At 36.7% G+C, this 15,458-nt stretch overlaps 1 protein-coding gene across 5 annotated transcripts in view; it reads left to right on the forward strand.

The window, feature by feature from the left end:
* gigyf2 (GRB10 interacting GYF protein 2) overlaps nt 1–10,275 on the forward strand; it is a 343,857-nt gene extending 333,582 nt beyond the window's left edge. For 4 of the 5 annotated variants that reach the window (XM_039762240.1, XM_039762245.1, XM_039762253.1 and 1 more), the window contains exons 24-28: nt 4,429–4,640; nt 5,871–6,025; nt 6,384–6,559; nt 8,939–9,086; nt 9,598–10,275. In XM_039762240.1, coding sequence (XP_039618174.1) covers nt 4,429–4,640; nt 5,871–6,025; nt 6,384–6,559; nt 8,939–9,086; nt 9,598–9,665 — 759 coding nt within the window. In that variant the 3' untranslated portion in view covers nt 9,666–10,275. Of the gene's footprint in view, nt 1–4,428; nt 4,641–5,870; nt 6,026–6,383; nt 6,560–8,938; nt 9,087–9,597 lie in introns of those variants that run through there. The other variant, XM_039762266.1, reaches the window with a different exon arrangement.
* The last annotated feature ends 5,183 nt before the right edge of the window (nt 10,276–15,458 follow it).

Raw genomic sequence — 15,458 nt, forward strand, 5'->3', positions numbered from 1 at the left:
CCAGGGCATCACTGAGCTCCTGGACAGTCTGAGGTGCAACCTGACAGCATCAGATGGACTGAAACATAATGTCCCAGAGGTGTGTTCTATTGGATTTAGGTAAGGTGAGCATGGGAGCCAGTCAATGGTATCAATTCCTTCATCCTCCAGGAACTGCCTGCATACTCTTGCCATGTGAGGCCAGGCATTGTCGTGCACCAGGAGCAAACCAGGACCCACTGCACCAGCATAGGGTCTCATAGTGGGTCCAAGGATTTAATCCTGATGCCTAATGGCAGTCAAGGTGCTGTTGTCTAGCCTGTAGAGGTCTGTGCGTCCCTCCATGGATATGCCTCCCCAGACTACCACTGACCCACCACCAAACCAGTCATGCTGAATGATGTTACAGGCAGCATAACGTTCTCCACGGCTTCTCCAGATCCTTTCACATCTCTCACTTTCTCTCATTTGTGAAATGCACGGGGTGCCAGTGGTAGACCTGCCAATTCTGGTATTCTGTGGCAAATGCCAGTTGAGCTCCAAGGTGCCGGGCAATGAGCACAGTGCCCACTAGAGGACGTTGGGCCCTCAGGCCACCTTCATGAAGTCTGTTTCTGATTCTTTGGTCAGAAACATTCACACCAGTGGCCTGCTAGACATCATTTTGTAGGGCTCTGGGAGTGCTCATACTATGTTTGCCCAAAGGAGCAGATACCAGTCCTGCAGATGGGTTAAGAATCTTCTATGGCCCTGTCCCACTCTCCTAGAGTAACAGCCTGTCTCCTGGTATCTCCTCCATGCCCTTGAGACTGCTGGGAGATGCAGCAAACCTTTTGTCAATGGCACATACTGATGTGCCATCCTGGAGAAGTTGGACTACCTGTGCAACCTCTGTAGAGTGCAGGTATCACCTGATGCTACCAATAGTGACATTGACCATAGCCAGATGCAAAACTAGTGAAAAAAAAGTCAAAAAGATGAGGAGGGGAAAATGTCAAAGGCCTTAACCTGTTAAACCATTCCTGTTTTGGGGGTCGTCTCATTGTTGCCCCTCTAGTGCACCTGTTGTTAATTTCATTAACAGCAAAGCAGCTGAAACTGATTAACAACCCACTCTGCTACTTCACTGACCAGATCAATATCCCAGACGTTTCATTGACTTGATGCTATACTCTGATTAAAAAGTGTTCCTTTAATTTTTTCAGCAGTATATTTTCCCCATTTTCATTTTAACATAATTTCCGTTGTAGTTAAATATTTTTATGGTCCCATGAGTTTCATTAACAGGATTCCACCTGCACAGCAGAGCGTAGAATATGAACATTTTTCCTCCTAGATGGCAAAAGGATTCTAGATGAAAGCCAATTAAATAAATAAATAGAAAAAGAGTACCCAGTCTTTAATAAAAGCTGTATTTTAAAACTGCTTTCCATTTGGATCCTACTGCTAAATAATGTTGAACTGGAGTACACATCCTATAAAGTAACAAAAGGTTTTTTTTTTTTTTTTAAAAAGTCAAATTTGGAGACATGATAATGTGATAATCAGACTGCATTCAAAAGGAATTTTCCTTGGAAGTATCTTCTTATAAGCTAAATATGTGTTTAAAATAAATATAATTTCATGATGTGTGATATATTGGTCTAGTTTTGGATGGTACTTTGTTTGTATCGCAATATTTTTTTATATTTTACCTCATAGGTTTACATGGGGAGTGATCTTTAAATTTAAATTGGTAGGCCAACAAGATAGCTGTAGCAGAAGCAAAGCCCCATGGATTTGAGGAGTTTGCTGAGGGTGTGGAGATTTAGATAACCTCAAAGGGCACCCAGCAAACCCTTCAACAACTTAGGAATGGCTAGTGGGATGGTGCATTAAGATATATTCACAAGAGTAAGGAAATGTTTACCTAAACTATGATTATCATTAAAAGGTGAAAAGAGTACTTTGAGAAACTCTTTCAAGTTGGTTGATGGCTCACCCTTCAAATGAGGCAGTACAAGAGGCATTGTCTGAGTTTGGGTCTGTGTAAGAATCTGAGATAGCTACATTGGATCAAAAAGTTGTATAATGCAATTAAAAGAAAACGTATTAAATAGGCAAACACCATATTTTTTTTATGAGTTCTGTTTAGTGTCTTCTGATTTGGCAAATGGTTCCCCAACTTTTGTGTATTCACTTTTTTATGAGATTATATGTTTGTTCCCATATTAAATCTGCAAATCTTGCTTTGGGGGCTTGTGTATTCCTTCCTCCTCTGGATCAGCATTATAATGATGGACATTTAAAAGTGTAGCCCTTCCTTACTTCTTGACATTTACTCTAAAAAGAGGTGAATATATATGTGTGTGTAAATAATAATAATACATTTTATTTATATAGTGCCTTTCCCATGCTCAAGGCACTTACAGAATATAAGAAAGAACAGCAGGGTATACAGAATTTAACATTGAACAAACCAAATAAATAAATAAATAAAGAAGATTACGAAAGTGAATTCAGAGAAAAAAAGCCTAGCATCATAATTGATGGTCTAGCACACACACATACAGGTTACATGAGCATCTTGACTGAGGTAAACTGAGAGAAGGGTAATAAAGTCAAGTAGAGCTAAATGCCTTCCTGAACAGATGAGTTTTGAGTTTTTTAAAAGATTTCATGGAGTCAGCTGATCTAATTAATTTCGGTAGGTCATTCCAGAGTCTGGGCGCTGTACAGCTGAAGGCCCTGTCACCCATGGAGCGTAGATTAGTGTGGGGCACAACAAGATTGCCAGAATCAGAGGACCTTAGTGGGTGGGCAGGAACATAGTGATGGAGAAGGTCACTGATGTAGTTTGGCGCAAGGTTGTTTTAAGGCTTTGTAGGTTATTAGTAGAATTTTATATTCGATTCTAGAGAAAAGCCAAGCAAAATGACACCTTTTATTGGCTAACTAAAAAGATTACAATATGCAAGCTTTGCTTGGCTTTTCTCTACATTCATAATGGCTAACACGGTACAACACCATAGTACTATATTCGATTCTGTAAGACACAGGGAGCCAGTGAAGATGGAGCAGGATGGGTGTGATGTGCTCGCTGCTGCTGGTTCGAGTTTTGAATAAGCTGGAGCTGTGATATAAGATTAGAAGGGACACCTGCCAGCAGCGAGTTACAATAATCAATGCGGGATGTGATAAAAGCATGGACAAGTTTCTCAGCATTAGAAAAGGAGAGGAAGGAGCGAACACTATGTTACGGAGGTGAAAGTAAGAAAGTTTCTTAATGTGATTTATGTGGGTGGAATAAGAAAGGGAGGAATCAAAAATGACACCGATTCTTTGCAATAGAGGCATGTCTGATGAGATCACCGTCAAGAAGGACTGGGGAAAAGCTCATTTTATTAAGTTACATTTTAGTGCCAGATTTGTTGCAATTTAATTTAGAAGGCTGGCATACTCTTATTGTGTAAATAGATTGTATCTAGTTTAATAAATCTAGTTTTACTTTATTCCTATTTTCATTAGTTTAAATGAAGATGAAGGGCTAAAAACAAACAAAGTTAGTTCAGAACCAGCTGTGTGCAACAGGCCAATTTTTATAGCACCTTCACATCAGCAGTGCATGCAAGGACAGGAAAAAGAAAATTATATAAAAGCAAATAGGACAGCACATTCTGTAGATTTGAAATTCCACTTTTTAATATTTAAACAACTACTAGTTACACAAGCATAAAACATGGAATAACTGGCAGAGGTTGCCTGTCATGCTTTCACATATTCTAGAGATACAGTGTGGTCTACCTTCTGATGCTCATCAGAATACACAAAAATACCTTAAAAATTAAATGAGCAAATTTTGAGCTGCTGTAATTTGATATTAAATTCTGATTTGCACATACCTTTCTAATTCTTTATGCAGAACCTTTACCATATATCTTTGCTTCTGACATTGCCTGTTGCAGTAGCCAAGGGGTGTCCAGGCTATTTTGGGATACTGGAACAGAAACTTGAATGATTCATCCAGGTAGAAAAATGTGGATTTCCTTCTGAAAACAGTGAACCATCAATTTGCTTTTGCAGTGGTACCTTATAGGTTGTTTTGTTTATTTTATGAAACTTATGACCATAATGTATATTGTGGAAGGTGCTTCAAGAGTGTACAGTTCCAGGACTGTTGCTGCTTATTATTTGGTTCATGTGTTTGCATTCTTGTTATTAAGCCAACATCATTAAATGGGGGCATTAGACCAGGGTGCGTCTGGTCTCATGTTCATTTTCATGGGCAGGATGTGAAGGGCCTACTTTGGGGGCTATCTGGGTTGTGGACCTAAGTGTTGCTTTGTTCCCTGCTGGTTTGGGGGCAACCGGCTCCGCATAGTGGCAAGGTTGTTATCTGTCTTAAATGTTAGTTTTTATTGCATTATATCATAATTTTCATTTCTATACAATTTTATTATTCCTCTGCAGCATTCCTCTTTGCCCAGTAGCATCAGCAACAATGTTTGGGGCTCAGTGAGTAGCAGCAGTAACAGCCAGTGGAGCAGCACAGACATGAGCAGTATCTGGGGAAACACTAACAGCAAAAACTCCACTGTGGGCTTCTGGGATGAGGCTGTGAAGGAAGTTGTGCCTACTGCTCGTAGCACATCAGCCAAAAATAAGAACAATGCAAACCATAGGTGAGTTGGCTATTGAAGCACAAATGATCAGCTATGTCAAATATTGTCAGCTGGAAGCTAATAAAATATTAAATTACTCATGAAAGTAAAGTGTAATGGTTAATTTCTTACAAACATTGTTTGCTAGTTCTCTGCCTCATTGTAGAGGTAAAAGTTGCTTTACAGTTAAGAACATATTAAAATCAAAGCTTTCTAAGCATCAACTAAATAAATTAATAATATAACACAGCCGTAAGTTTCAACTTACTGACACATAATGTCTGTCATAATGTCATAAATGTCTGTTTTTTTACACGCTACTCATTTTTACAGAACTTTAACAACTTATGTATATACTATCATTCCCATCACTCAGAATTTAATAGTAATTTTGATTACTTAAGTATCTCAGCAAGTATTCACACCCATGTCAAACAAAAAAAAAACAAATTCTGTTAAAGGAAATGTGCTGAGAAACAAAGAAAATAAAAGCTGAGTAAGGTATGTGGGCTAGTTGATATCCACATTGTGCTTTCTGTCAAGTGCATCTCTGTCTGTCTTGCATAAATTATTATTTACTTGAAATGTTACATGCTCTGCATGTCAATTGGCATTGTTGATTGTATGCAGATCATTCAAATTATTGATTAAAAATTTTTAGTATTAACATTATTGCTGATTAACAAATATTAAGCAGTTATTTACTCAGTCATTTATTTTTAATCTTCTGCTAAGGTTTATGGGGAAATGGAGTCTATTCTAGCAGGACAAGCCAACTGCAGTGTTTACCTCCAAGTCATCACAGTTTGATTAACCTGTCTTTGTTTTGCGTCTTTCTTGATATATTTATTGTGCCGTTTAATGATGTAGTTTTTCATGACATCATGTTTATAGACTTTAACCACACTGAAGAGAATAAACAATTTTCCCATTGTTGTCAGAAGAAATCAGTATTCACTAGTGGAATATACATCAGAAAATGTTTGTTGTCTTGTCCAACATCTTGTTCAGAAGGGAGTCAAATTGCTTGTCTGTTACTTGATAACTGAATCTGAAGCTTCCTGAGAAACTCTTGTAGTTGAGATATTAATGCTTTTTTAAAAAATGTTAGAAGTCTAGAGATACATTTTGAAAAGAGACCATTTTTTCTCCTTGTTCATTTGGCTTTTCTTGTAACATAAGTTTATACTGTTAAATATTTACATATGAAAGCAAATTTGAACAGTAATTGTACCTCTTTTTTCTTTCCAGCAATTCATTAGGTGTTAGTGGTCGATCCAATAAAAAGGTGGATGAGGAAGAGAAGCTCCTCAAGCTGTTCCAGGGAGTGAATAAAGCACAGGATGGGTTTACCATATGGTGTGAACAAATGTTGCACAACCTCAATACAGCCAACAACCTGGATGGTGAGGGCAACACATAAATGTGAGGTATGTCTTGAAATTAATGAGACTGATACAAAATATCTAAAGTGCTCTTACCAGTATGCCGACAGGCCTCACAAAATTTGCAAGAATGTTTTCAGGAGTAGAAAGACCAATAATATTTACAGTAAAATTCATTTTTATATCAGTCTCATTATTTTCATGACAGACTTTTTTTTATGTTTTATGATTCAGCATTCCTTAGGATTTTAGAATCCTAAACAGAAGTAGTACCTCTTGTCAGTAATGTTGAATCTGTTTAGTTGCAGTAGTATATACAGATTACATCAATATTCTCCCCCTTACTCTTTTTATTTATTTATTTTTTTTCTCTTTACAGTTCCTACATTTGTTTCCTTCCTGAAAGAGGTAGACTCGCCGTATGAAGTCCATGACTATGTCAGAGCATACTTAGGGGAAACACTTGAGGCCAAGGAATTTGCCAAGCACTTCTTGGAGCGTCGTGCCAAACAAAAAACTAACCAACAACGTCCAGTGCCGCAAAAACAGCAGCAGGTACATACAGGTTAAAGCCAATGTCTATCACAAAACTTCAATGACATCTGTGCTATTGACATCATTCAAACCAAAAGTCGAGTCAGCTTTTTTATCCCATCATATACACAGAGTACACAGTGAGAAAAAAATTATGCGTCTCTGGAACCATAGTGCAACACAATACAAACTAAGCAGAAAGAAAAAATCAAAGGCCAAACTGACAATATGAGTGTGCAGTCTTCAGAGTGTTTGCTGTACAAAACTTGTAGCTGTAGCAACATGAAGTTAACAGCTTGTTTGCTACCAAAAATATCTATGCCAATAATGCAGATTCTTACAAAAGTTCTTATAAAAACGTGCTGTTCCTAAAGATTACACAGTGTGATAAAGTGCAGAAGTGCCTATATCGTATTGGGAGAGAGTTCACAACCGTACATATTTGTAGTACCGTATATATATACCAGAAATTATGCTGCTAGTTTTTGGAAAGCTTTTGTGAAGAAGCAGTCTTACTCTAAACAAATATATGTAGACTGTTTCTTCTTGTTTTTTAGTTTAGCTTTGAAATACAAATAGTACATATAATCTTAACATACAATATTAGATCAGTAGAAAGAAGTGCTTTTTGATCGAATAAGAAGCTTTCTGCAAAATTAAAAAGAGGAATCTTGTCTATTGTGTAATATTAACAAGCATTTTAATTATAACAATTAAATATAATTTATTAATAAATTTGTTTTAATGGTGATAGAAATTGTGATGTAATTGTGCAAATTTTGCAAAAAAAAAATAGTTCCCCTTACTATACACATTATACAGGATGAGCCAAAATAAAGTACCACATTTCTCAAGGTCATTGCGCGAGGTAGAGGCAGCTAAGTGGGTTGGGGTGGGGGTCCTTTGATAGGCGATTCCTTGTAGTGTACAGTTGGCAACATGCCTTGGTCCAGTGTGCACCTTGCTTTCGTTGTCGAAGCGTTGTTCAAAAAGAACAAATCCATCATCACTCCACAACACGACTTCTGAATGCACTTCAACATTCCTCCTAACGGTGATGTCCCAAATCGAAAAACAGTTCTTCAGTGGGTGGCTAAATTTAGACAGACAGGTAAGGCATTGAGCAGAAAATCTCCAGGCTGTCCTTGGGCTGTATGAATGCCTGAAAACATCCAAGCAGTAAGGGCATCAATTTTGCAGTCTCCTAGACGTTCAGTGCACAAACGTGCTTCTGCCTTTGGCATTTCCAACATGTCTTTGAGAAGGATTTTGCATGAGGACTTTAATTTCCATCCATACAAAATGATGGTAGTGCAGGAATTCACTTAGAGAGATTGGGAGAGTCGTATAGAGTTGTGCCCGATTGTTCTGAAAACCGTTAATCGAGATGCCATCATCATATACAGCAACGAGGCACATTTCCATTTGAATGGCTGCATTAATAAGCAAAACTTTTGCTATTGGTTGAAACTTCATCAGAGACCCCTACACAGTTGAGTGTGTTACAATTTGGTGCGCTGTTGCAGAATTTGGCATTGTAGGCCCTTACTTTTTTGAGGGAGGGAGCAATGGTCACAGTCACTTCAGAAAATGACATTGAAATGAGAACTTTTTACAGCTCCAGCTGGAAGAAAAGGATGTGGTGGATGCCTGATTTTAACAGGATGGAGCAACAGCTCATACAGCATGGAGATCCATGTAAGTTTTGCAGGAAATGTTTTTGGGAAAGCTGATCTCCCTGCATGGTGATGTCAGGTGATTTCACATTTGCCTGATCTCGCTTTGTGCGATTTCTTCTTGTGGGGTTTTCTAAAGTCAAAGGTATACACACACTGACCTCAACACCTTGAAGCCTTCAAGAATGCTATTGATCACGAAATCACCTCTATTCCCCTTGAAATGGCCGAACGAGTCATGCTAACATTCAGAAATCATCTCAAGAGTGCATCGCTAATGATGGCCACCATTTTAAAGACATCATTTTTAAAACACAATGAAAAAATCTATTTTGTATACCTTTTCTTGTGTTGTACTGAAATTTATTTTATTTTATGGCATTTTTGTAGACTTTTGAAATGTGGTACTTCTTTTTGGCTCACACTGTATCTTACACCTGGTCAAGGAAAGAGTGTTGAATGCTCTAAGTTGCTGTAAGTTGTGCTTCAGGATGCAAGATATAAAGAGCACTGAATCCTACTCACATGTTAGAATTTCTAGAATTAGTTATAAAATCAGTTAGTCATCTAAAAATATATTGCAGACTGCTGTGTCTTGTTGGGTAATAAGATTACATTAAGTTGTATTGAAGCAATTCATAAATATGGTTTTTGGGTAAAAATTTCAATATGTGTGAGCATTTTTCAAAATTATATTATTTCTGTTTTCTTCTTATTCTATTAGGATTCTGTCTGGGGAGTCAACCAAAGTTCACTCACATCTGTGTTTCCATCTAATATCACTACCCTACAGCAGTCTAACTTTGAAACCGTACAGTCTGGCAAAAAAAAGAAAAAGCAGAAAATGGTACGAGCTGACCCAAGTCTCCTAGGTAAGAAATGTCCAGGTTAATGCTTAATAATTTTCATTTTGTGATATTTTTTTTTTTAACAACAGAGAACGTAAACCATTTGTGGTAATCCTTCATTTGCTGGAACTATGAAATAAATAAAAACACTAAATACATGAAGACACACCAAACATTCCTTCATTCACCCACCCCCACCCAATTATCAAAATGCATATAGTGTAATGCCTGAAAAGTGTTGTTTGTATTATAGATTTTAAGATGTACCATTAATTTAATTTTAAAATTATTCACTACATAGAACTTATGTAATATTTATTAATGCTTTAAATTAGAGCAGTCTGTTCAACTGGTAGGTCAATATGTGAGACCTGACTGATAATCAGGAAACTTAGCGGGTACTGCTAGTTTTTTTTATTATAGTTTATATTATTCAGAAAACCCAATAAAAACTTCAAAATGTAATATAAATCTAATTAAGCACTGTCTTATGAGTAATTATTATTATTCTTGTGTGCTTCCCCCCAAACTTCAGGTTTTTCTGTGAATGCATCTTCAGAGCGCTTGAATATGGGTGAAATTGAAACAGTGGAGGATTATTAAAGAATGCTGAGCAGAAGATCCATGTCTCCAATCGGGAGAGCTGCTGCTTTATCCTAGTTGTCAAACTCATTTATTTAAACTGAAATTCAGTTTTTTTCCCATGTAAAATCTAAGAAAAGCTTCTCCCCCACCCTGTCCTTTGGCTTTGATTTAACTGAACACCGCCAACTTTCTGATTATTCATAAAAAGACTGTCAATAGTGACGAGAAACATTTAATATGATTGTCTCATTATGGTTTGAGCTGGTTCTGTCTCCCAACTTTGCCCTCCCATACAGAGTGCCTGACTATTATTTCTCCCTGTGGTTGAGTGCAGACCAGCTGAAAAATCAAAAGTAACACATGCTGGGCATGCAATAAAACCTTCACTTTGACAAATGAGTATCACAAAAAATAGCTCCACTTCCTCTAAATATTGGAAACTTTGCCACCATCTGGCCACACTACTCCCAGAATCTTAAAACATATTCCTTCCGTTCTTAGTTTAACAGGGTCTGGCTGTTAACATATTAAAGTGCCCTGTTTTAAGGGCATGTTCAACAGTTCCTAGTAGTCTATTGTAAAATATTAGCCTGTTTAAAGAATAAACTTTAAATTTCTGCAACTGTAATATAATATAATGTATGGAGGGGCTGATTGAGTAAAGCATTTTTTTTTTTTTTTTTTTGGTTCGGTTTAATTTCCAGTCTATCTTACAGAATTGCTCTACCATTGTATAATTCTCTACTCCCACTGTAGGCATGGGTGTGTGTAATTGTAAGAAATGTTCATTTTCTATCTCCAGATATTTATTTTCCAAGATGGAATAAAAATTTCATTTTGGAGGAAGCTTAAACATGGTGTAATTTGATCTTAATCTTTTTCTTTTTCTAGAGTTACTATTCTTTTTCATGTCTTTCCCTTCATAAACTTTTGTTAGTTTTCGATACAGCACTGCATCATGATCATCCTAAAAGATGTAAAGCTTTATTTGTGCAGTTTTTTTTATAATATTACATTAGTCTAATCAAGAATACTTCAGAAATGTCATAAAAGGAGGTGTTTTTACTTTTTCACTTATTTAACATCTTGCTTACTTTTAAGTGATGATAGGGGAAAAGAGCATATTTTATTAAGTTCAATGTCCACTTACTAAGGCAAGTATTGTTTGTTGAAAAGTCACGTTCTTTGCAGCTATTGCAATGTTCTTGGACATTTATTCTTGCAATTGAAAGAGTTACATAAAGGAAAATTACACTTTCAATAGAAATACAAGATTGGCAAAGGTGACCTGTGGGGGATGTCAAAGTATAGAAGTATTTGTTGACTTAACAATCTGTTTATTTAGCAAGTACCTACAAGTAACTAAAAAGGCACATAAAGCGGTAGGTTATATTGTATAACCTCTTGAATATAAATCGTTCGGTGTTTGCACTAAGATTGATAGACATTTTGCTAGTTACATAGTGTTTGCGGTACTATTTGCAGTTCTAGCGACCACACTTCAAAAAAGTAGGAAAATGATGTGCTTAGAAGAGAAATCAAGTACAACCTGATACTCACTATATGAATATATCTTACTCAGACAGGCCAAGGGTAATAAACCTTTTAGTTTTCAACAGTGAAGAGTGTATGGGGGACCAAATCCAGGTCCTCATATGTTCTTTTGCAGTATACAAAAAGCACACTGAATTAAATTTGGCATTTTGGACACTGATCATCAGAAAAAGACATTTAAGTGTCAACATCAAAGCAAATCTCTACAGGTTTCTCCAAATTAAATATAAAACACAAAATAACTGACAAGATTTCATCTCCTTTAATGTGACACATCATCACTGGTACAAAGGGATGGTTGTAGAAATCACATAATTAGTTAAATGTAGATGACATGTCTGGAGTCAAGGGGCTACAGCTGACTGTAGTATTACTTGCACCTTATCTGTGATTAACATGTGATTCAGTAGCCTAGCCTACTCAATCAAGACAAAACAACAGACCAAGCAACTCCTTGAAAAGATCATTTAAAAGCATGAGTCAACGAATGTAGACAATAAAATATTCAAATCAATGAATATCTGTTGGGAGTTCAGTTAAATCAATTACTGTATTAAAAAAATGGAAAAAGAGTACAGCACAGCTGTAGATCTGCTTAGAGTACACTATCTGCAAAAACTGAGTGATTGTGCAAGAATATTATTAGTGAGGGAAGCCAAAATCTAGCTTTTAGATAATCACAATAAATAGCAGGTTTGGAATTAGCCAAACACTGTAAACACCACCCCCACTAAGACCGAATACAGCACATACTTCTTTACATAAAATGTAGTGGAAATCTAAAAAGAAATTAAAATGTCATACAGTTGCAATTGCAAAGTTTAACAACTTTTAGAAATATCTGGATAAGGTATTGGGAAATTGCCTTTCTTGAAACATACACATTTTTTTACATGAATAGGTAAGTGATTTGAAACAGATCCAGGTTCCAAAAGGCAGGGAGTGCAAACTACTACACCACTTAACTTCCTTGAATTCAAATATGCTATACAAAAAATGTTCAAGACTCAATAGAACATAGATCTGACTTATAATATATTTGAGAGAATTTCATATTTTCTAAATTAAGTTTAATTTTTGTTTTCTATGAGCTGTGTTGAGAGACTGAAAGCGTTAAACCTTTTCAGTTTAAGCAAACTGAGATTAACAGGTGAGCTGATTGAAGGATTTAAAAGAGAGGAATTGGTACAGTGGATTACTTTAAAGCAGGGACTCTGAACGTCGGTCCTGGGCCCCCCCCCGTGGCTGCAGGTTTTTGTTCCAACCAGCTTCTTTTTTTAATTGAACTCCTGGGCTAATTAAATTAACTGTTAATTTCCTAAGTTCTGTGTTTTGGGAGCAATATAGAAATATATAAAGTAAAATTTCAAAGCAGTTATATGGGAATACGTTTTTTTTTTTTTTCTTTTTAACAATATTTTCATCTTGATTTTTCTTCTATTTTTCCAGGTGTTTTAACTCTTTAATTAATCTGTTAATTACTGATTAATGGGTCTAATGCAAAGTAGATGCATCCTTTCATGATTCAGTGTTGTTTGCCTGGAGGTCTGCTCTACTTGTTTTTAATTTGTCATTAATAAGATATAATGAAGGAGGAAAACTGCAGAGAGAAGGGGTAAAACATAATGAAAGCAACATAAGTATGTAGAGTAAGAGAACAGAAAAAAATACCAGCTAATTAATTGAGAATAGAGTTATCAGTTGTCATGCAAAGAACAATGACAAATAAATTGCCAAGTGTATTGGAGAGAAGGACTTTAGGGACCTTCAGTTCTTGACTTGATGTAATTTTGGAGAATCATAGGATGGACAAGCTTGTTGGGCTGACTGGTCTGCTCTCGTCACAAGTATGTTTGGTGTTTGGATAATGGCATTAAAAAAGGCCGTCTCGGGTGCTACTCCTGGACCACCTCGTAAGTATTGAGATCTGGTGACTGGAATACAGAGAGAATATAGTTTACATAATTGTCATGGTCCTCAAGGCACTCATCATTCTCTTGTCAGCTGGTGGAAGGAAATTGCCATCCTGCAAGATTCTGTCACCACTTGGAATAAAATACTTCACCACAGCATAAATGTGATCACTCCCGATTGTATTTATTGGCAATAGCCTTTCCCTCAGATGGCATCATTTGAACCTGAACCATGCTCAGAAAATGCACCTCAGATCATAACTGCCATCAAAACCCTTCTTTATGGCAGAAGAAAGGTAGTCTTCTTTTACTGTACATTTTTGGCTATGATTGACTCATCGGAGTTTGACTTTTCTTCAAAACACAAATTTATCTTTGTTTCCTTGCACTATTTTACCCATTACAGTGCATCATGTAAAATTTTATTAAGCTGAACAATTTTCATTACTGAAAGTCCCATCAAATGTGCTAAAACACTAATCTCCATCTTAAAGTCCCAGACATCTTTTCTTTGACCTATTGCAGATTTATGGGCAATAGGGTCTACCCAGCATTTTTGTAAGTCAACTTAATGCTAATTTACATCAGTGGCCACATATCTTTGTAGCTTCACCACCTTTCACTGGAATTTGTATTACTTGTTTATGGGTTTTCTTGACTTTGTCAGTGACTTGTAATTCAGTGCTGGGTTGCAACTAAGTGAAAATGCAGTAACAGTCCCGCTTGTGAGTAGTTACATTTTCATCTATATGTTTGGATGTCCATCTGACCATTCATTTACCCTGTCCATTAATGAAGTCCTTTTCACAGTTATGGAGACCTTTGGGTAGCATCACAGTCTTGGATAGGACATCTTCATTTTAACTAGACCCATTTAAAGCTGCAGTTAGCTTTAGGATGATGGTAGAAAAGTAATAGAAAAGGGTAATTGTGTATATTAAATCTATATATCCAATAAAAGGATTAGGAACAACATTTTCATTCATGGAATGCGGTGGAACAGTAGTCGGTGCCCACCCCAGATGTGGCATATTTTCAATTTCCACAATTCCACCATTGCAGAGATTACTCTTTTGTGGTGGTAGTTTCCCCATTTTTTTGCATCTACTTTTCTTGGGTTGATACAACTTATGGCATAGAAGACTGGCTTCTCTGAGCTAGTCTAAGTCTGCGCCCAAATTCCTTACACCACACATCATTCAGATGCTTTGGAGCATTTAAGATTTTTATAGCATCTTCAAATGACAAGAGAGTGCCAGTGTACGTATTGGTTTGCTGTCTGCTGTTGTTTGTTGCTCTGCACATTCTATCTAATAATAATAATTCTTTGCATTTATATAGCGCTTTTCTCACTACTCAAAGCGCTCAGCAATTGCTGAAAAAGGTTAAGGGCCTTGCTCAAGGGACCAACAGAGCAGAGTCCCTTTTGACATTTACGGGATTCGATATCAATGCTGAGGTATACTTGTTTATAATATGTTATTACCATCAAACCCTTGTGGATTTATTCTCCATTGTTACTGGATTGTGTGGTGGATTTCTGGATGGTTTTTAATCTCATTTTGCTTCTCCTTGTTGCCCCACTTTACTCACTATCTTGTCAACAGGTGCATGCTACTCACCTTGCATCCAGCAACACTGGAAGAAGTGCTAGGGTAGACAGAGTAGTATTTTATTGAGAATGAGCTGAAACTGACTTCACTTTATGGAACATTTGACTCGCAGATCGATTGTGGCAAGCAGAATCTCTTTTTGATCCACTTTTCCCTAGAACTTAGATGCAGTTAGGTCCATAAATATTTGGACAGAGACAACTTTTTTCTAATTTTGGTTCTGTACATTACCATAATGAATTTTAAAGGAAACAACTCAGATGCAGTTGAAGTGCAGAGTTTCAGCTTTAATTCAGTGGGTTGAACAAAAAGATTGCATAAAAATGTGAGACAAAGCATTTTTTAACAAAATCCCTTTATTTCAGGGGCTCGAAAGTAATTGGACAAATTAAATAACTGATCATTTCTAATACTTGGTTGAAAACCCCTTGCTGGCAGTGACAGCCTGAAGTTTTGAACTCATGGACATCATCAGATGCTGGGTTTCCTCCTTTTTAATGCTCTGCCAGGCCTTTACTGCAGCAGCTTTCAGTTGCTGGCTGTTTGTGGGCCTTTCTGTCCAAAGTTTAGTCTTCTTTAGGTGACTGACTTGGCCATTCAAGAATTTTCCACTTCCTTGCTTTAATAAACTCCTGGGTTGCTTTGGCTGTATTTTTTGGGTCACTGTCCATCTGTATCATGAAACGCTGCCTGTTGTGATGTAAGATTTTGCATATAACTTGATAAATGTT

The sequence above is a fragment of the Polypterus senegalus genome, chromosome 1 (assembly GCF_016835505.1).
Source record: "Polypterus senegalus isolate Bchr_013 chromosome 1, ASM1683550v1, whole genome shotgun sequence".
NCBI lineage: Eukaryota > Metazoa > Chordata > Cladistia > Polypteriformes > Polypteridae > Polypterus > Polypterus senegalus.